The 18,193-nt window shown below is 40.4% G+C and overlaps 1 protein-coding gene across 1 annotated transcript in view; it reads right to left on the bottom strand.

Annotated features, from left to right (window-relative positions):
- Csmd1 (CUB and Sushi multiple domains 1) overlaps positions 1–18,193 on the bottom strand; it is a 1,205,306-nt gene that overhangs the window by 46,729 nt on the left and 1,140,384 nt on the right. The window contains exons 50-51 of the mRNA XM_027388213.2: positions 7,574–7,759; positions 14–208 (exon numbers count right to left, since the gene is read on the bottom strand). Of these exons, the coding sequence (XP_027244014.1) occupies positions 14–208; positions 7,574–7,759 (381 nt within the window). The remainder of the gene's footprint in view (positions 1–13; positions 209–7,573; positions 7,760–18,193) is intronic.

Raw genomic sequence — 18,193 nt, 5'->3', positions numbered from 1 at the left:
CACCATCACTCACCTTTGCATCTGGGTCTGCCTTCGTCTGCATTCCAGGTCCCATTGGCTTGGCACTGCAAGAGCCTCTGGCCCTGCAAGTAGTAGCCAGGGCTGCAGCTGAGGAGAACTTGAGCTCCATATTCATTCAGTGACCCCGAAACCAACCTCCACAGCACGTGCTCTGACAGCTGGCCTTCGATGCTGGGACAGGTTACCGCTGTGAGAGAAACACCTCAGCATCAGTATGGCTTCCTGACAGCTCTTGTCATAGCTGATTCCAAAAGGTAGGGCCTCGCAGTCTGTGGAACTCATGTGGTGTGTGACCTGCACACCCTCAACTCTTGTTTCAGGACTTCTCTGCTTTCCACATGATCACACAGGAGGCACTCCAATCCCAGCCTGTGAGTTACTCTCTCATTACAGATGAAAAGGGGATCTTGTGGTCAGACTGAGGTACAATGGTAGGAAATCATTCCTTTTCTGGGCAATACATACCTGCACATACATGGACTAATTTGCACATTGGTACATGAGAACACACATGCACTCACACTTGCACACACATGTGCAAAAACACATGCATATTTAAATGCATGTACATGTCATGTACATGCACAAATATACACACGTGAATATATACACACACTATAGCTGCATATAACTAGGTTTACAAGCACACAAAAATAGGCATTACCATTGTAGAAAAAAATATTATTGCAATTCAAGGGAAAGACTTTCCATGATCCAAGGCCAAGGAGATAGGCACTCTTGAGTGCAGAGCTGTGGAAGCAGTTGCGGTAACAGTACTGTAGGCTCAAATGCAGCTCCAGGACAGTACTTACAGATAGACTGAAATATATGTTCTATTTGGTGACATGTGAGTATATGTTTGTTTATGAAAAGTTCTATAGTATTTTAAATGAATTTCACAAGTTAAAAGAACCAACCAGGTATGGTGGCCCACCCCTTTAATCCTGCTGCGGTCAGAGATAGACGGATCTCTGTGAGTTCAAAGGCAACCTGGTCTACAAAGTGACAGCCAGGACTGTTGACTGAAACCCTGTCTCAAAAAAATATATATATATACCATAGCATTAATCACAAAGGTTCCTTTGTTGACATCTGATATCATCAGCTGGTTACCAAAAGAAACTTATGGGGCCAGGTTGATCAGCCTTGAGTCTAAACACAATAGCTGAAGGTATTTTTTTTTTTAGAGTAACAATAATAAATGCATTTGTTTTCAAGTTTTACTCATATTCATTATAACTGAATCTGCTCTGTGAAATACTACAAAATCTCTCTTTCCTATGGCAACTTCTAGTTCTACCTTCAAATCAACTACAAAGAGTAGGTATTTATTTTAAGAGTAAAAGCAATGAGGGTAAAAAATATGAAGGAATATGTAAGCAATTCTTAAACTTACGCATATCTCTTAGATATTTTTGGAAGTGGCAACTATTCTACATGACCATGGATGTAGAAATGGTTTGCTCAATAGTAGAAATTATGCCTTTCTGCATCTAGGATATGTTTAGCCTTTTAGACCAGACAGCCATCTCCATAAAGCCTTCAGCCATGTGAACCTGAAGCCAGCTGGAATGTGACAAAAGGCTTTCCCTTTGGGCAGTGTGTTCTTCCGGAACTAACTCCTGCATTCTAACCAAAGGATCCATCCTTCATAAGCTCTACCTCTGCTCAGAGTGGAAAGGGAGTCTTCCTCTGGCTAATTCCATCCTCAGTAGCAATCCCACAGGTCCACAGTTGCCTTGCTTCTTTTTATTTATTTATTTCTTAAGATTCATTTATTTATCATGTATACAGTGCATGTCAGAAGAGGGCACCAGATCCCATTACAGATGGTTTTGAGATACCATGTGGTTGCTGGGAATTGAACTCAGAACTTCTGGAAGAACAGTTAGTGCTCCTAACCCCTGAGCCATCTCTCCAGCCCTGCCTTGCTTCTTTTTAATTGTCTTTTAGTTTGTGTCTCTGGCCCTCTGCTTGGCAACAATTTTTTTTTTTTAAAAACTGTAACCACTATATGTCTTTTATTGTACATCAACCAAGCCATACATGTGAAAACTGAAGATATGCCTCTCCTATCACAGAGGCAATTCCCAAGAGAAACCACTGACAGCTGTGAACATCATCCTATGTATACAACAGTCTAATGCAATCTATAAATACTGCATGGAAGTCATCAATAATGACTCTTAGTGATGAATAAAAAAATCAGTTAAACAATATACTGTAGAAGGTCATGTGAACAGCCTCTGTGGTGAAGAGTCACCTAAATACTAACACTCTGGGGCTGAAGTGGACCCTAATCCAGACACCATAGGGAGTCACAAGCAAATGGTCTTGTAGGAGGAAAACAGAAGACTGTGGTGGGCATGAATAGCAAAGTCCATTTTTTCTTTGGTTTGCTGAAGAAAGAACACGTGTTTTCAGAAACTGTTTCCCACTGTTGGTTTTATGCTTTCAATGTTGATCTGTAGTAAAGACTATGCAAAACAGAATCACTCGCAGTTATATCTGAATGATCCATGACATACTTGGGTGGTGAGACCCTGGGTGACACAGCCTGGATGATGGGAAGAAAAAAGCCCCTGGTGTGCAAAGGTGAAGGAGGTGTCCTCTGTGAGCGTGCTCATATCTACACCTGCATTCCTGCAAGAAGGAGCCTTGTCACATACATGGGTTACTATCTGAGATGACAAAGAACAACTCTTCTATGTGGACCCCAAATGCCATGAATATACAAAATAAAAAACATTAAAGCAAAGAATTAGGAACCAATTCCCCGAAGACATCCTTGCTCGTAAACACAATACTTAATAATGTATACTAATAATGTATACTAAAGGGCCACACTTTCTGGTTCTGAGTAACTGCTCATAAAGCTTTCATACACTGTCCCTGTGGGAACATAAAAGGCCACCCCTCTCCGGCCAGCCTCTCTACCAGCCACACCCCAGTATAAACTTGGGAAAGTAAAGGTGAAAGGACAAAAAGTGTAGGGTAGAGGTGGAAGACATGTAAATCTGCTCTATGTGACAATAGTGTTGTGACATATAGACTTGAGTATTTACTCAAGATTTTCACTCCTAATATTGGCTCAAATAGCTTCATAGAGTTAGTCAGAAATGAAAAACTGTAGGAGAGTGAAATTCATGAAGATCAAGGTGAAGAGCTGGAACAAGAGAGTGAGAATACTCTGAAATAAAGAATATCCATTAGCTGACAGCCTTGGGGTTGAGGGAGGTGAACTAGGGCAGTAGTTGCCCAAGTCTCAGGTTACTCAAGTGACACAGAGCACCAGAGTCCTCTTGAGTATGTGACTGACTATGAAATTATAATCTAAACTGAACTTCACTGAGATGAGAAAGGAACATGATCACTATCATCAACACCAGGACTGTTGTCACAGTCTCCATTATCATCATCATCACAACCACCACCACCACCATCATCACCACCAATTATCATCACTATATTATTTACATTTTACAAACAAGGAAGCCCAGGCTTAGTGAATCCAGGAAAGAATTCCCTCTTGTGTAACATCTCCCACTGAGTCTCTCTTTCTGTTCTGCATTTTCCCTGGCATCACAAAAAGCAAAATCCATTCCACTAGCTACTAAAAACAGACAGACAGCAGACAAGACCTTCAGAAGTTCATCATGGAAGATACAAATATCAAATAAATAGCAAGGTCCTTGAAGGAAGATGCAAATATTATTATATCTGAGAAATACAGGAACAGAAGTGTATGTTATTTGACTTGACTTTACATGAATTTACTCAGTCCATATTTTGACAATTATGAAAGCATTTTCATGGTTGAGTATATGACAATTCAATACGCTGCAACTTGGTAGAGCGTGCCAGTTTACCCACAAACCTGAAACCTGACATTCCTTCTATTTGTACTTTTGCAGAAATATAGAATCCTTTCTATCACATATATAAAACAACCACTATGGAGTCATTTTTCCCGTTTCAACTAAGGGAACATCCCAAGGGACTCAATATAGTGAATAGTACTGTTCACATGGTTGGCACAATTTTTTCACCAAAACCTAACTCTACCTTTCAAATCAAAAGAGTGGAAATCACAAATAATGAGTATTTTCTATACAACAAACACATTTTCCCAACTGCTGGATGTCAAAGGGACAGAGAGGACTTTTCTGACTTGGAAAATCTTGGCTTTCATTTTGCAAAAAGTTTTCTTTATTTAGTGTGTGTGTGTGTGTGTGTGTGTGTGTGTGTGTGTGTGTGTGTAGTTATAGATGGTTGTGAACCAAACAGCATGGGTGCAGAGAACTGAATTTGGGTCTTCTGAAAGAGCAGTGTGTGTTCTTACTTCTAAGCTATCTCTCCAGCCCTTGGCTGTGGAGAGAGATTCTGTTTCTCCAACCAGGGGCAAAGCAGCAAGGCCAGCTGTTCTTTCCTGGAAGGCATGAATGCTATGGTGAGGCCACCACCATGAATATAAAGAATTCTCTCTGGTAGTTAGAGGCCCTCACTATCAATCTTCCCTGTTTGTCTAATCAGCCCCTAAGTGTGGAATATAATCGCCTTTTTATTTTTTTTAACAGAGATTCCCAGAATCATACTCACGTGGGTAAGTACTTCTTATTACCACATTTAGTTGGAGCACATTTAATTAGATTTGTAAAATTATGATGAGATGCCTTTGGAGTGAAATAATTGAATCATCCCTGTCTTCACACTCACAGCTGAAGTGGAGCCTTTGCACACCGCCAGCAGCCTGTGCTGATGGGGGTGACAGAAATGGGCTGAGCTGTGGAGACTCAGAAGCATAGACAGCAAAATTATTAGCTCAACAAATAGTGAATTGATTGGAGTTATGACTGTCCTTTTAAGTTCCGTATCTTGCAGTTCATCCAGGCAATTCTCAGTGAGAACATTTCACCAGGACTGGTAGAAATGGATTTGGGAGTAGATACCTTTTCTGGGTCTTTTATACTATTAGTGTTTTATGATGAGACCTTGGCATGTGGACTTTGTTCATTGATTATGCATCTCATATGCAATTCCAGTCTGCCCCTGTTGGGTCCAGGCTTGGTTTTGTTGTTTCCCAAGCTTGGTTGCTTTAAGATGGGATTTGGGGAGTTGGTAGATCAGTCTTTCAGGCGTCTGGTGTTGATTTTGGAGTAGAGAAATTGTGGTGGGGATTCCATATTTGGCAAGCAAGACCCCGAGCCTAGCGGTGGAGAGGCAGGGGCACATTTGCAGCTATGATTTTCTTTTTACTCACTGTCAATCCAGTTTAAAACAGATTCTAGTTTAAATTACGGGACATAATTCCTGAAATTAGCTGTTCACATAAACATTAAATAAATGCCTGTTTGTTTGTTTGTTTGTTTGTTTAAAAAACATATATTTTGCTGCTACTAACCAATGTCAGCCACAGGGAAAATACCAATAACTGAGACTAAAATAGCCAGAAGTCTGTCTGGGTAAGGATGACAGAGCCACCCTTGGTCTCAGTTCAGGGTACATGTTCTATTGGTGTTAAAAAGTATTTTAGAAAGATCCTCAGAAGGTTCTTGTCCCCAGAGGAGCCCCAAGGCCCTAAGAAGCCTAGGTTCTCCTCCTTTCTGAGCACAGTGCTAGATGGTTGGTGAAAAGAATTAATTAGGAATAGGGGTAGAATTTTTTCATGTTCTGTATGGCTACTGTTTGATTCTGGCTTTCCGAAGAGGCATTATGATTCTCTGTCTCTTGTTTAAAAGTGATAGGCAAGCCCATGACCATGGGGGCAGGTACTGTCTAATGCACAGAAGGCTCCCTCCAGTCTATCCTCCTAGTACTTTCTTGTCTCCTGCTCAATGACTCTCCCATAGCATGAAGGCAGCCAAGTTCTTTGTCAAAGTGTAACTTGAAGTTACATTGTATCTAGTACTGCTCCTTTTTTTAAAATAGAATTTTGATTATTTATAGTAAAAGGGAAAGAGAAGGTCATAAGCAATCCATTGGGTACACATTTTTAGTACAAATAGCCTTTTGAAAAAGACTAATTTATTATTTTATGGGTGTTTGCTGTGTGCCCAAATATATGTACATGCACTGTTGTGTGTAGGTGCCATTGGAGGTCAGAAGAGGATATCAGATCCCCTGTAGATGGAGTAACAGATGGTTGTGAGCCTCCAGATATGACTTTACCTTGCTCTTCTGTCCTAATAAAGGATTTGCAAATCATTTACTCATGAAACACTTTGATGATTTGTTGGGTGTGGTGGTGTACACTTTTAATCCCAACATTCAGAAAAGGCAAGTGTATCTTTATGAGTTTAAGGTCAGTGTGGTCAACACAGTGAGTTCCAGGCTTGCTGGTGCTATATAAATGAGAACATATAAAAAAAAACCAAGAAAAAAATGTCTAGTCATTTGCACATAGTAGGTCTACATAAGTGATTAATAATGTTATTTATGAACAGCATCAACTGAAAAAGTGCCCACAAACTGACATTGCAGATTAGATGAGTGTTTTATGAGATGGTTGGCTTAATGCCTTCACTTCCTTCTAAACACACAGTGCACAATGCAAATCCATCCATCATTCTGTCAGACTATCAAGCCTGCACATTAATACCACTGGCCCTGACTGGGTGTATTGTGGCATCAGTATGAATCTTATCTTCAAGCCTCAGTCTCAGTAAATAATTAAAATGGAAAGAAATGAGACTCAGACATGTGCCTAGGAGATCTGTACAGTTTGAGGAAGATATGGATAGAAACTGTTCATTCCAGCCTTCATCCAAGCCAACCTCAGGGTGGAACACAGTGAAGGTATCTACCACTCATCTCTAGTGTCTATCTTCCTCTTTTACTTATTTTATTTTCTTTGAATATTTATTTATTTTTATGTGTATGAGTGTTTTGCCTGAATATGCTGGTACTACATAGGGAACTGTTTGAAGATCAGAAGGAGGCATTTGATGACATTGCGTCCCCTGGAACTGAAGTTATGGATAACTGTATACTTCCTTTTGGGTGCTAGGATTTGAACCTGATCTTCTGGAAGAGCAGCCAGTGCCATCTTTTAACCTCCATACCATCTCTCTAGTCCCTGCTTGTTTTATTTTTGGGACAACTTCTTACTATGTAGCTTAGGCTGGCATTTAATTCAGAGATCCTTATGTCTCTACCTCCCAAGAACTGGGATTAAGTGTTCTCTACCACACCTGGCAGAAATGTTTCTTATCACCTTGTATTTCATCTACCAATTCTGCAATTTACTACAAATGTCAAGGAAACATAACAACTCCTTCAGCCCCACTCAGATACAATGGGGTTAGCTTGGGAAAAAAATGTGTGTGTGTGTGTGTGTGTGTGTGTGTGTGTGTGTGTGTGTATACACAGTTCATTTTAAGTGGTTGGAGTTGTCTCTATGGAAGATGTTTGTGCTGTTAGGATGAAAGGACCCAGGTCCTCACAACACTGGGAAGGGTCTGAAGACATTCTGGAAGCTAAATCTACCCCTGCTCCCAGTGAATGCAGGTCCCTGTAAGTCTCCAAAGGCATGTAAGTGGACAGAAACACTTACGTTTGCATGTGGGTGGCTTCCCTCTGTTGCTCCACAGGCCATCCTCTTGACACACAGCAGTGGCTTGCTGACTGGCATCCAGCTTGAAGCCTTCGTTACATTCATATGTCACTTTACTGTCCAAGGTGAACTCATTGCCTGTGAATGAGCCATTTCCAGGAGCCTCTGGAATTCCACAGGACACAGCTGAAGAGATAAGGAAGAAAGCCATGCTTATTAAAGAACTTCATTAAATTTTATCTTTATTTTTCATCCTAGAGACAAATTTATTAATTACATTCTTCAGTTTTGCCCAAAGTACACCCATTTTCAGAATTTTAAGGATGCCAAGTATTCAAGAGAAACACCGGAAAGCTTATCAAAATGGAATAATGTGGTTCCGTGTAAAACAGTGTATCAAAGGGATAGTGGAGGTACTGGATTATAACTCTGGGGTGCAGGTTAGTCACAGCTTTATTGTTTTGTGTGTTTCAAGTAACATGCTACCTTGGGTGACTCTGGGCAGGAGGATGAAGGGTTGACTACTTCCTTACCATCACAACAATGGCTTTGGATGTCAAGGCTCATAAGAATTAGTCATGGTTGCATAGTCTCCCATCCCCCTTTGTCTCCAGCTTCCCCCACTCTTTTTCTTCAATACATAGGAAGTTCTTTTTAAAGGACTCTGTGCTTTTCCTGGTATGCCTTTCACCTGCTCCTGTGTTGGGAATGTGGTCTCCATTGTGGAAACAAGGTTTGGAATCTTTAAGATCAAGTAAGAGCTGGGTGTGGTAGCACACACCATTAATCCCAGAACTTGGGAGGCTGAGACAGGTGGATATCTGAGTTCAAGGTCAGCCTGGTCTACAGAGTGAATTTCAGGACAGCTAAGGCTACAAAGAGAAACTCTTTCTTGAAAAACCAAACCAAAAGAAAGAAAGAGAGAAAGGAAGGAAGGAAGGAAGGAAGGAAGGAAGGAAAGAAGGAAGGAGAGAAGGAAGGAAGGAAGAAAAGAGAAAGCAAACCAGGCTCCTCCAAGTTCACTGGCTTCTTAACATCGATTAGCTTCTCTCAAGCAAGTTCCTAATGTGAAGGAGATATTTTTGAGACAGACATCTTTTCTCATACATTTCTCAAACTTGGAAATTAATTTTGGTATATGAATACAAAGGAGGCTGGTACAAAGGTAAACTGATCGCCTAAGGTCACCAATACATCTATCAGCATCAGAGCTAACATCTTCTAAATTACCTAGAAAGCTTAAGTTGACTAAATTGTCCTCTGACAAATACACACACACACACACACACACACACACACACACACACACACACACACACACTAGTATGAATGATTATTTTTAGATCTCAGATTTCTATAAAACTTAAGCTCTGAAATTTCTCACGGGCTGGCTTTTTTTTATTTTTGACAACTTTATACAAGTGCACAGTGTGCTAGATTTGCACTCCATTACACTCTTACCCCCAATCCCACTAAAACTCTTCTTCACAACAGTCTTACTGTCTTCCTCATTTTCTCCCTTCTTCTTCTCCTCTCTCCTCTTCCTTCTCCTCCTCCTCTTCTTTATGAGCCACAGAATTTCACTGGTGTTGGCATACATGTAGGTGAGTGGGTATTCACTGGCTGGGCAACTCAGTGGTTACACAACTGAGTAATCACTCCCTTTCTCTAAGTAGCCATTAACTATCAATAGTCTTGCAGGACAGAAAGAGGCCTCATCAGCTCCTCTCCCATCCATTGTGGAACACACTGAAGGACCAACTCTTCTGTAGGTCTTATTGATAAAGCCATAGCTGCTGTGGGTTCAAGGGCTCTCTCATATCTAGAGGACAATGTCTTACACATTTCTGCCCCACCTCCCACAACAACCTACAACTTTTACACTCTTTCTGCTCTCTATTTCATGATTTCAACCATCTGAAATATCTGTTTTTCCTATAATACAATATTAACATGGTGGGATTTTAAAAACAAACACTACACTTACATGTAATCATCACTTTGGGAAAGGTATTTAAAATAGCAAACAATAATTTAAGTTTTTTGATAGCCACTGTTTTTTCTGGGAAACATACCAGCAGACAAGCTATCAGCAGACAAGTTATCAACTGGAAACCTAAGGAACCTTCATCTTTAATGAATCTAGAAAGTGTCATGGATTTTGTCCTTTTTAAAATTCTCTTTATATCCTATCCATGTCTCTGTTCCCCACCATATATCTCCATTTCTTTCATAGAACCATGTATCTATCCTTCACTACATGTGCCATGCTCAGCCTTCACTTCCTTTAAGATTCCTACTTGGGGGCAAGCATGGCATGGAATGACATCTCAAGCAGGTTAAGCAGGAAAATGAGGACATAAAAGGGGTTCTTACCTAGGGGCCAAGGCAGACAGGCTAACTGATGGTTCTCTTCAATCTAAAATCTTTCAAATGAAAGTGAACTCTGCTTCAGAGGGCTCTAGAGAATCAGCCTTACTTGGTCTGTGCAGTAATGAGCAGTCTGCACTGAGATTTGAATTACAGTTTCTATCCCTGGGAGAGTGTTCATTAAAGGAGCTGGGGTGAAGGGCACTTCTGACTCCCACAGCCTTCGGTAATTCTTTGCTCCGTTCAACCCATGGGAGTGTATGGCTAAGACTCTGAACTTAAGCCAGTATCATCTTCCATATTTAAACCACGAGTTAAGAATAAATGTCCCTACTCTATTGATGTTGTGAAAAGACCTACTACTGATTTGGGATTTACTAACATGAACATCAGGGAAGAATTGATGGTGAATATCTCAGAATCCTCCTGACATCATCAACAGAAATGAGAAAGACCTGGTCTCAAAATTCAGAGGTGTGAAGCCTAACTCTGAACATTCCAAGAGCCAGTAGTATCACATCTCTGAACTTCCACAAATGACACACTCCAATGGTACTTGCCACAGACTCAGAAAATTGTATGAATGGAGAAGGTGTTAGACCTCACATTTCTATATATCAACATTGTTATCTTTACCAACATTATACTGGGCATCCCCTAATAAAGTCCTGGGATAGTGGAAATGTATTTCCTATACATTATCTCATTTGACACCTGAAACTTAGAATCAATCACTATTGTGCATGTCTTCTGAGGAGCATAGATGGTAGTGATATTGTGCCCTAAATGCTTTCTTTTGTTGTTGAGATTTATTTTTATTTTATGTGCACAAATGTCTGTGCAACCTGTATGTACCCAGTAGACATGGAGGCAAGAAGAGGGTGTCAGGTCTCCTGGAACTGTAGTTACAATTGTGAGCTGCCATGTGAGTGTAGGAAATCAAAATCCTGTCCTCTGGATGAACAGCCAGTATCCTTAACCACTGAGCAATCTGTCCAGCCTCCCTTACTTGAATTCTTGTCACCCATTCAAAACTGTGACAGTGTTCAGATTTCAGGTGATACCTCTTTGTTACTGACCCAGGATCCTAACCCCAGATGCTTAGGTTTATTTCCTATCTAATGTATGGACAGCAGCAGTTCACTGATCAATTGACCAACAGGTTAAAAATAGGTTTTCAAAGTGCAATTCTAAAACCAAATTGAAACTGATCATTTTTGCTAACATTTCACAGGCTCCTTTAGCCACCACCCCCATATCTTAGATTTCTGAAATCTCTTCCTTGAGTAATTAGTAATGAATCACACTCTTGGGCTTCAAGCTTAACTGCATCTCATGTACAATCAACATCAATGGAGTGTGAGGCCGAAAAGGAAAACCACAGCAGGTGAAGAGGGCAAGACAGAAGCCCCTGAGGCTAGTGCTGGCCTAATATTGGACACTTCTTCTGCTCATTTGCCATGGCAGTGTGATGCTAGGGATCTGTAAGGGTACAGTCTAACCTGGGAAATGCCCTTCTCTTTGTTGTAAGGGCTGAAGGTAGTTTCCGAGAAAAAGGACAGATGGAGGGAACCAAGAGTGGAATTTGAAGAACCTGAATCAAGCAGATGAGCAGTTTGAAATCATGTGCAGTGCTAAAATGGTCAACTATACAGAAGGACTGATCAAAATGAAATTGAAAATCCATTAGGCTGTTCTAAACCTCTTGAAAATGTTTAGCACAGGATAACCCCAAAATGGAAGGAAAAACAAACAGAAACCAACAAAAATATCATAAATGTGTCCTTTTAGTGCCTTCTCACAAATGACTAACCACAAAGACTCCAGCTTCATCTTGCAGCCTCTATGACATTTGTGTAGGAAGCCCATGGCTGTAACCCAGCTGTAACTAAAACAGCTTCACCCCCACTACCTGTACAAAGCCAACAAGGAGGTATTGGTACCAAAGTTGGAAAATAACAGCCATTTCTCCTTCAGAATGCCAAGCAAAATTTTAGTTCCTATAAAGTTCTGTCTAAAGAAACATGGCCAGAGGAATTTAACACACAGGTGGACACCCTGAGTTCAAGCTCTGAATCCAACATCTCAGAGGCTGCTTCACAGAGCTGCCTGCCCCAGAAGCAGTAATAACTCATGTGGGAGGCATGTGTATGGTGCTGATAGGTGGCTTCCATGAGGTAGTGAGATAATAATCAAACTCTGTGATATTGATCACTCAGGGATACATCATGGCCTAGATAACATCTAAGGGTCTGAAGCTATTTATTTCTTACATCCACAATAAAAAATTTATTAGAAACTAAAAAAAAAAAAAAACAAGTGTAATTGAAGATGGCAGTGCACAGACCCCCTAGTGGTAATGAGCTATGACACTCACTGTTAGAAACAGCATGGTGGGGACTCAGAACTGAAAAATGTAGGACAACAAGATCACTCAGAGGGTAAGAACACCTGCAGCTAAGTATAAACACCTGAGTTGTGTCGTGGTAACTATAGCTGAAGGAGATAAATGATTCCTGCAAGATATCTTTTGACTTTCATACCCATACTATGCCAAACACACACACACACACACACACACACACACACACACACACATACACACACTCCTAGACATGGAGCCTTGGTAGTGCTACCTAACAATTCCACCTCTGAGATTGTGCCCAAATGCAGTAACATTGCTTACAGTCACTAAAATGTAGAAGCTGCTCTGTTTTCCACTAATGGATGCATGGCTAACAAAACATCATTTACATATACAGTGAATATTACTCAGCTTTGAGGAGGAAGGGTGTTATGGAACATATCACAACAGAGATGATCCCAAGGGCTCTGTGGTAAGTGAGGGAGCCAGCAACAGAGAAAACAGGGTCATCCTGCTAACACAAGGAACCTGAGTAAAATTTTAGGAGCAGAGAAGAATTTTAATTTCCAGGGCTGGGATGGGGTAGGGAATTGTCCTTAAGTAAGACAGAATTTCTGCATGAAGACAACATGCTAGAGTCAGATGCTGGTGGTGGTTGCATGATGTTATAGTACCATTAACCAGGAAGTTTATGACATGTGTGCATTACTATGACAAATATATCCACAGAGTTTCCCTGATACAAGATGGTAAAGGTCAGACAGGGAACAGTGTGAATTTTCACACAATATGCAATCAATCAGCACTACCCATGTTCCTTCTGTTTTATACTGACAAGTGAAACAAAAATTCAGCAGGAAGCACTCAAGCTAATGAATATGAGCTTTTCTTTTACATGCATTTGTGCTCTGCCTGAACATATGTCTGTGCATGGATATGCCTGGTGCCCAAGAGGGCAGAAAAGGGCATCATCGGATCCAACAGAACTGGAGTTCCAGACAGTTAGAAGTCATCATTTGGGTGCAGGGAATTGAATCTAATTCTTCTGGAAGAGCCAATTAACTCTGGGTGCTCTTAACTGCTGAGCTATCTCGACAGCCCCAATGAACAATTTTAAGACAATCAACTTCGAAGGACACAATAAATTCTCAGAACCACTAGCTTTGATGTTTGTCTGCATTTTAGTGAAAAAACAATTAGGGGATATAACATGGACATAAGCATGATGACAAAATTTGAAAGGCCATTGTGACTGATGGTGAACTGAGACTCTTGTAGAAAGGAGTGTCCCCATACTCCACTCTGTTTACTAACAGCTGTTGCTTGCAAGTCATGCTTTTTTTTAACCCCAGAAAAGCTTTATGATTCTCTTAGAAAATACAATTATCACCCCTTGAAAATACACAGAATGGGATTAAGCCCCTGACTTAGGAGCTTAGTGACATGTACTAGCAGCAGTCTGGCTTAGTTTCAAAACAAAGGAACAAAACTCTTCAAGTTTTTCCCAGACATGAGGAATAAGCTTCTAGAAAGGTAATATTCACAGAAGAGTCTACTCTGCTTTTACCAAAATCATGTCTTAGGGCTGCACCCCTGCTTGATTTTCCGGTGAGCCAGGCTGGCTGCTGCCCAATGGACAAAAAATAGCAGATATTGTCAGGCCAGAAGAGCATTCCCAGGATGTTGAAGGAAAACATGATGTTGGGCAGTCTCAATTCATAAGCCAAAGCAGTATATGTCTACCAGAAAAAACAGCAACAGAGGAAAGAAAGAAAACTGTAGTTATAGATGCATATAGTGATGGACAGATGGTAGGTGGATGGATGGATGGATGGATGGATGGTTGCATAGATGGATAGATAAATAGATGATACACATATAAATAGGTGATGATGATAGGTGGTAGGTAGATATTGAGTATAGATAAATAGATGATAGTGGGTAGATAAACAGATAGTAGACAATAGATACATGGGTAAATAGATGGTAATAGATGGTTGATGACTGATAGGTAATCAATAGTTGGCATTGTCACATAAATCAATGGGCAGAGTGGCTAGGTGAGTGAATGAATGGGTGGGAGATGAATACATATATGGATAGGAAGGTGGAGTGGAGACATGTAGGAAGACCCACATCTTCAAAGCTTCTCGTGAAGAAATCTACAACTGAATTAAAATATAATGATACAGTTGAAAAGCCATAGTCATTAGTGACAAAAATGTAACAGAAATAATGTGATTCAGCCTGGTGGTGGTGACCCATGCCTTTAATCCCAGCACTAGGGAGGCAGAGGCAGAAGCAGGCAGATCTCTGTAAGTTAAAGACCAGCCTGGTCTACAAGAGCTAGTTCCAGGACAGCCTCAAAAGCCACAGAGAAACCCTGTCTCAAAAAACCAATAATAATAATAATAATAATGATAATGATAATAATAATAATGCGATTCAACAATGAGGTCTCATGATGGATGAAAAGGAACAGAAGGCTGTTTCCATAATTTCAAAGGCATTAGACATCTGCCCCACCAGATTCTCCTGTAGATCACTAAGTGAAGGTTGTAGGAACTGGAAAATGACCATTACGTTCTTTAAATGGGAATAAAACAATACATGGGCCTCCAAATTCTGTAATTGTTAATGGACAACTCAAAGGCATGTGGGCTGAGGGTGGCTCTCCTCCATCCCAGTTTGATGGTGGAAGTTTCTCTTAAAATAGTGTATGCTCACCTGACACACATGTTTCTCTCAAACTAGACAAAGTATGTTCAACTGAACAGTTCTGTGAAAATCCTAGATTTTTAGTTGCACTTGAACTTTGCTTCAGTCAGAGAACATGGGATTATACTGCTGAGTGTTTCCATAAGCAGTGCGGACACACCACGTAGCCTGTGCAAATCTACTCTTCAGGGAGCTGGAGTGAAAGGTTGCCACACAGTATCTGGAGCTGCCCTGACTCTTGATTAGTTGTGGGTCTCTTGTATTTTTCTGACCTAGTTTCTGAAAACAATTTTCAATAGAAACACCCAAGAGTATACAGTAAAGCATTCTGCATCCTCTCCCTCACAGACACCATTTCAAGGGGGAACATGCATTGTACATAGACTAGAGTCTGTTCATCAAGATCACAGCAGTGACTGCAGATTCCAGGCACTGCACAATGGTGGAAACCATGCAGAACAGAATATCCAACTTCATAGAAAACTGAAAACTTTCATTTAAGTTTATTTATCCCATAGCCTCTGGCCTCATATCTATGGCATGAAGGGCTAGTTACTAAAAGTTTATTGAAATGATGAATTTATGTTTCATGGTCAACTTCAGCAGGAGACAGTGATGAGGCATGTTTGAGGACATAATGAGTTACTAACAGGGAGGAAAAGAGTGAAAAATAATTCTATAATGTTTCCAGGCCTGTCCAATGTCTGGTCTCCTCTCTCTTGCCTTCTCTGTGTCCAGTAAAAAAGTCCAGAACTTCTCCGAGAGCATGAAGGCCACTGACAGACTAGACCATGACAACATCCATCCATCCCTACAAGGGACATTTGGAGCAATCACATATCATTCACCAACAGTGTACATGGTAAAGGTCTTGACCATGTGGATAGAATAAGGAGGTTGCCAAAGCTTTCTCTTCCTTCCTCTCATGGTACCACCAAATTCAAATTCCTGCCATACCCACTTAGCTTCATAGGCCCCCATGTTCTAACCCCAATGTCCCCAAAGGGAGTCTCTGGATGACCATGACAGCTTACTTGACAGTCAGTCTTGATTTAAGCAGTAGGAAGTGGCAGAGGGTGTCAAGAGAATTCAGGTTTTGCAATTGAAGAGACAGAGGAGACAGTGCTTTTTAATTGCAGTTTAGCAGTTAATTGAGAGTGTGCATCAATAAAATGAACTCAAGCATCCTTTTCTCCATAATAATGGTCAATATTATCCATTCATTAAATCATGATATCTTTTTTAAAATGTCACTGTACAAGGCCTGCACAAGACTGGATCCATTAATACTCCTTGAGAAGCTATGGGAAATTAAATATTGATAATGGTGGGGAGCCATATTCCTCAGTGAAATAACCACTAGTACATTGTTCTCACTCAGATAAATACCTGCCATGCTCATGTAGGAAACTCTCATATCTTTATGTATGAAAAATGTAAAAATTAATAAATTATACAATTTTATGTCAATTTATTAACTGACAAATTTTCTATCATACACATTTTTATAACTGTAAAATACTTTTAAAGATTTACTTCTGTGTGTGTGTGTGTGTGTGTGTGTGCGCATGCGTGCGTGCGTGCGTGCGTGTGTGTGTGTGTGTGTGTGTGTGTGTGTGTGTGTGTGTGTGTTTGCCTACTCTATGTACAATTTCTGTGGAGCCCAGAGGAGGATCTGGGATCCTTTGGAACTGGAGTTTCAGAAGATTGTGAGCTACTATGTGGGTGCTAGGAGTCAAAGCCATGTCCTCCATAAGAGCAGCCAGTGATATTAATCACTGGTCTATTTCTCCAGCTCCTAATAAAAAATCTTAACATGGATATTTTATACTAGTACTATGATTTAGGTGTGTTTTCTTTCCATTATTCAGTGAACTGCAATGGTATGAGTTATCCACCCCTGCACAAAGAGTGTAAGTCCTTCCAATCATCTTCATTTTACAGGGCACACTCAAATACTGAATGCATTACCCTAATGGAGGCTTCAGTGGCCTCAAGGCAGCCATGACCCTAAATGCCTAATGATGAATTTTTGCTCTTTTACTTATGGCACAGTTCTTCTCTACTATAAATAAGGCAGTAAAATAGTTTGCTATCTCTCTTCCCCTGATCTTCTTTGTGGAATTCAAGGTACATAAGTACCACATCCCTGATTGTCTTATTCTTTATACAAAGCTGAGCTGAAAACCTGCCATTAAGACCTATGGTACTTGCTGAAGGACTGAAGATCAACTCCTCTGACTTATGAAGCAGAGTTTTCTGATTTTCATTCATTAATTTAAAGGTGATATTGGTAATGGCTTCACCCATTCTGTCATTTATGTCTTAAAACATGGGAAATATTACTTTTCCTATGGATATTAGCCCATGTTAATATTTAAGCTAATTAAGCTCTGTATCGATGAGAGGTAAATTTTCTACTTCATCTACTAAGAGTGTGCTCTGATGTAATGCCACTTTCATATGTGCTCTTGCGTTCATGGTAACTGTTGGTTTCATATAAATCTTTACCAGTCACTATATGCATGTGTTTGTCTAGCAGTTAGTCTGAATCTCAGAGTTAATACCCCTTTCTCTGTATGCATTTGTATATGACTATATGAGCATGTTTTACATTATCTAAATATATTTATTTCTGTTGCTGTCTATTCTTAGGAAACTGTTGCTAGCCCATGCCCATCCTGGCTAAAACACAGACATTGAGTTAAGTATCAGACTCACTCAAGACAAAGAAAAACTGCAAAGGATAAACATCTAAAAATCTAAGCAACAGTGAGGTTTACTTAGAACTCTGAAAAGCAACAGCAAAAGGTTTTAAGGAACTCACAGAGGCATTCTCTACCTCTCATTCTCTCATCTCTACCTGAAAGAGAAGGAGGAAAGAGATCTAGACTGTAGCTCAGACAAAGTAGACAGCCTGCAAATCCACCAGAAACAACTGGCCAGCAGAGCCACACCCCAAAGTGTGCCTTCCACTGCAGGGGTATAGAAACCTCCATGTTACAGGCTCATACTGTGGCACTAATGAAATCAGACACTACCAGAATTCCACTGACCTTCTGCTTCTAGACAATTGTTCCCACTTCCGGTGTGAAAAATTGCTCAGGAGTTCAAAACACATTCAGAGGGCCACTAAACAATACCTAATTCTGTGCTAGCCAAGCCAG

The sequence above is a fragment of the Cricetulus griseus genome (genome assembly GCF_003668045.3).
Source record: "Cricetulus griseus strain 17A/GY chromosome 1 unlocalized genomic scaffold, alternate assembly CriGri-PICRH-1.0 chr1_1, whole genome shotgun sequence".
Classification (NCBI taxonomy): domain Eukaryota; kingdom Metazoa; phylum Chordata; class Mammalia; order Rodentia; family Cricetidae; genus Cricetulus; species Cricetulus griseus.
The sequence above is the reverse complement of the archived record's forward strand: the minus strand, read 5'-3'. Positions and strand labels throughout refer to the sequence as shown.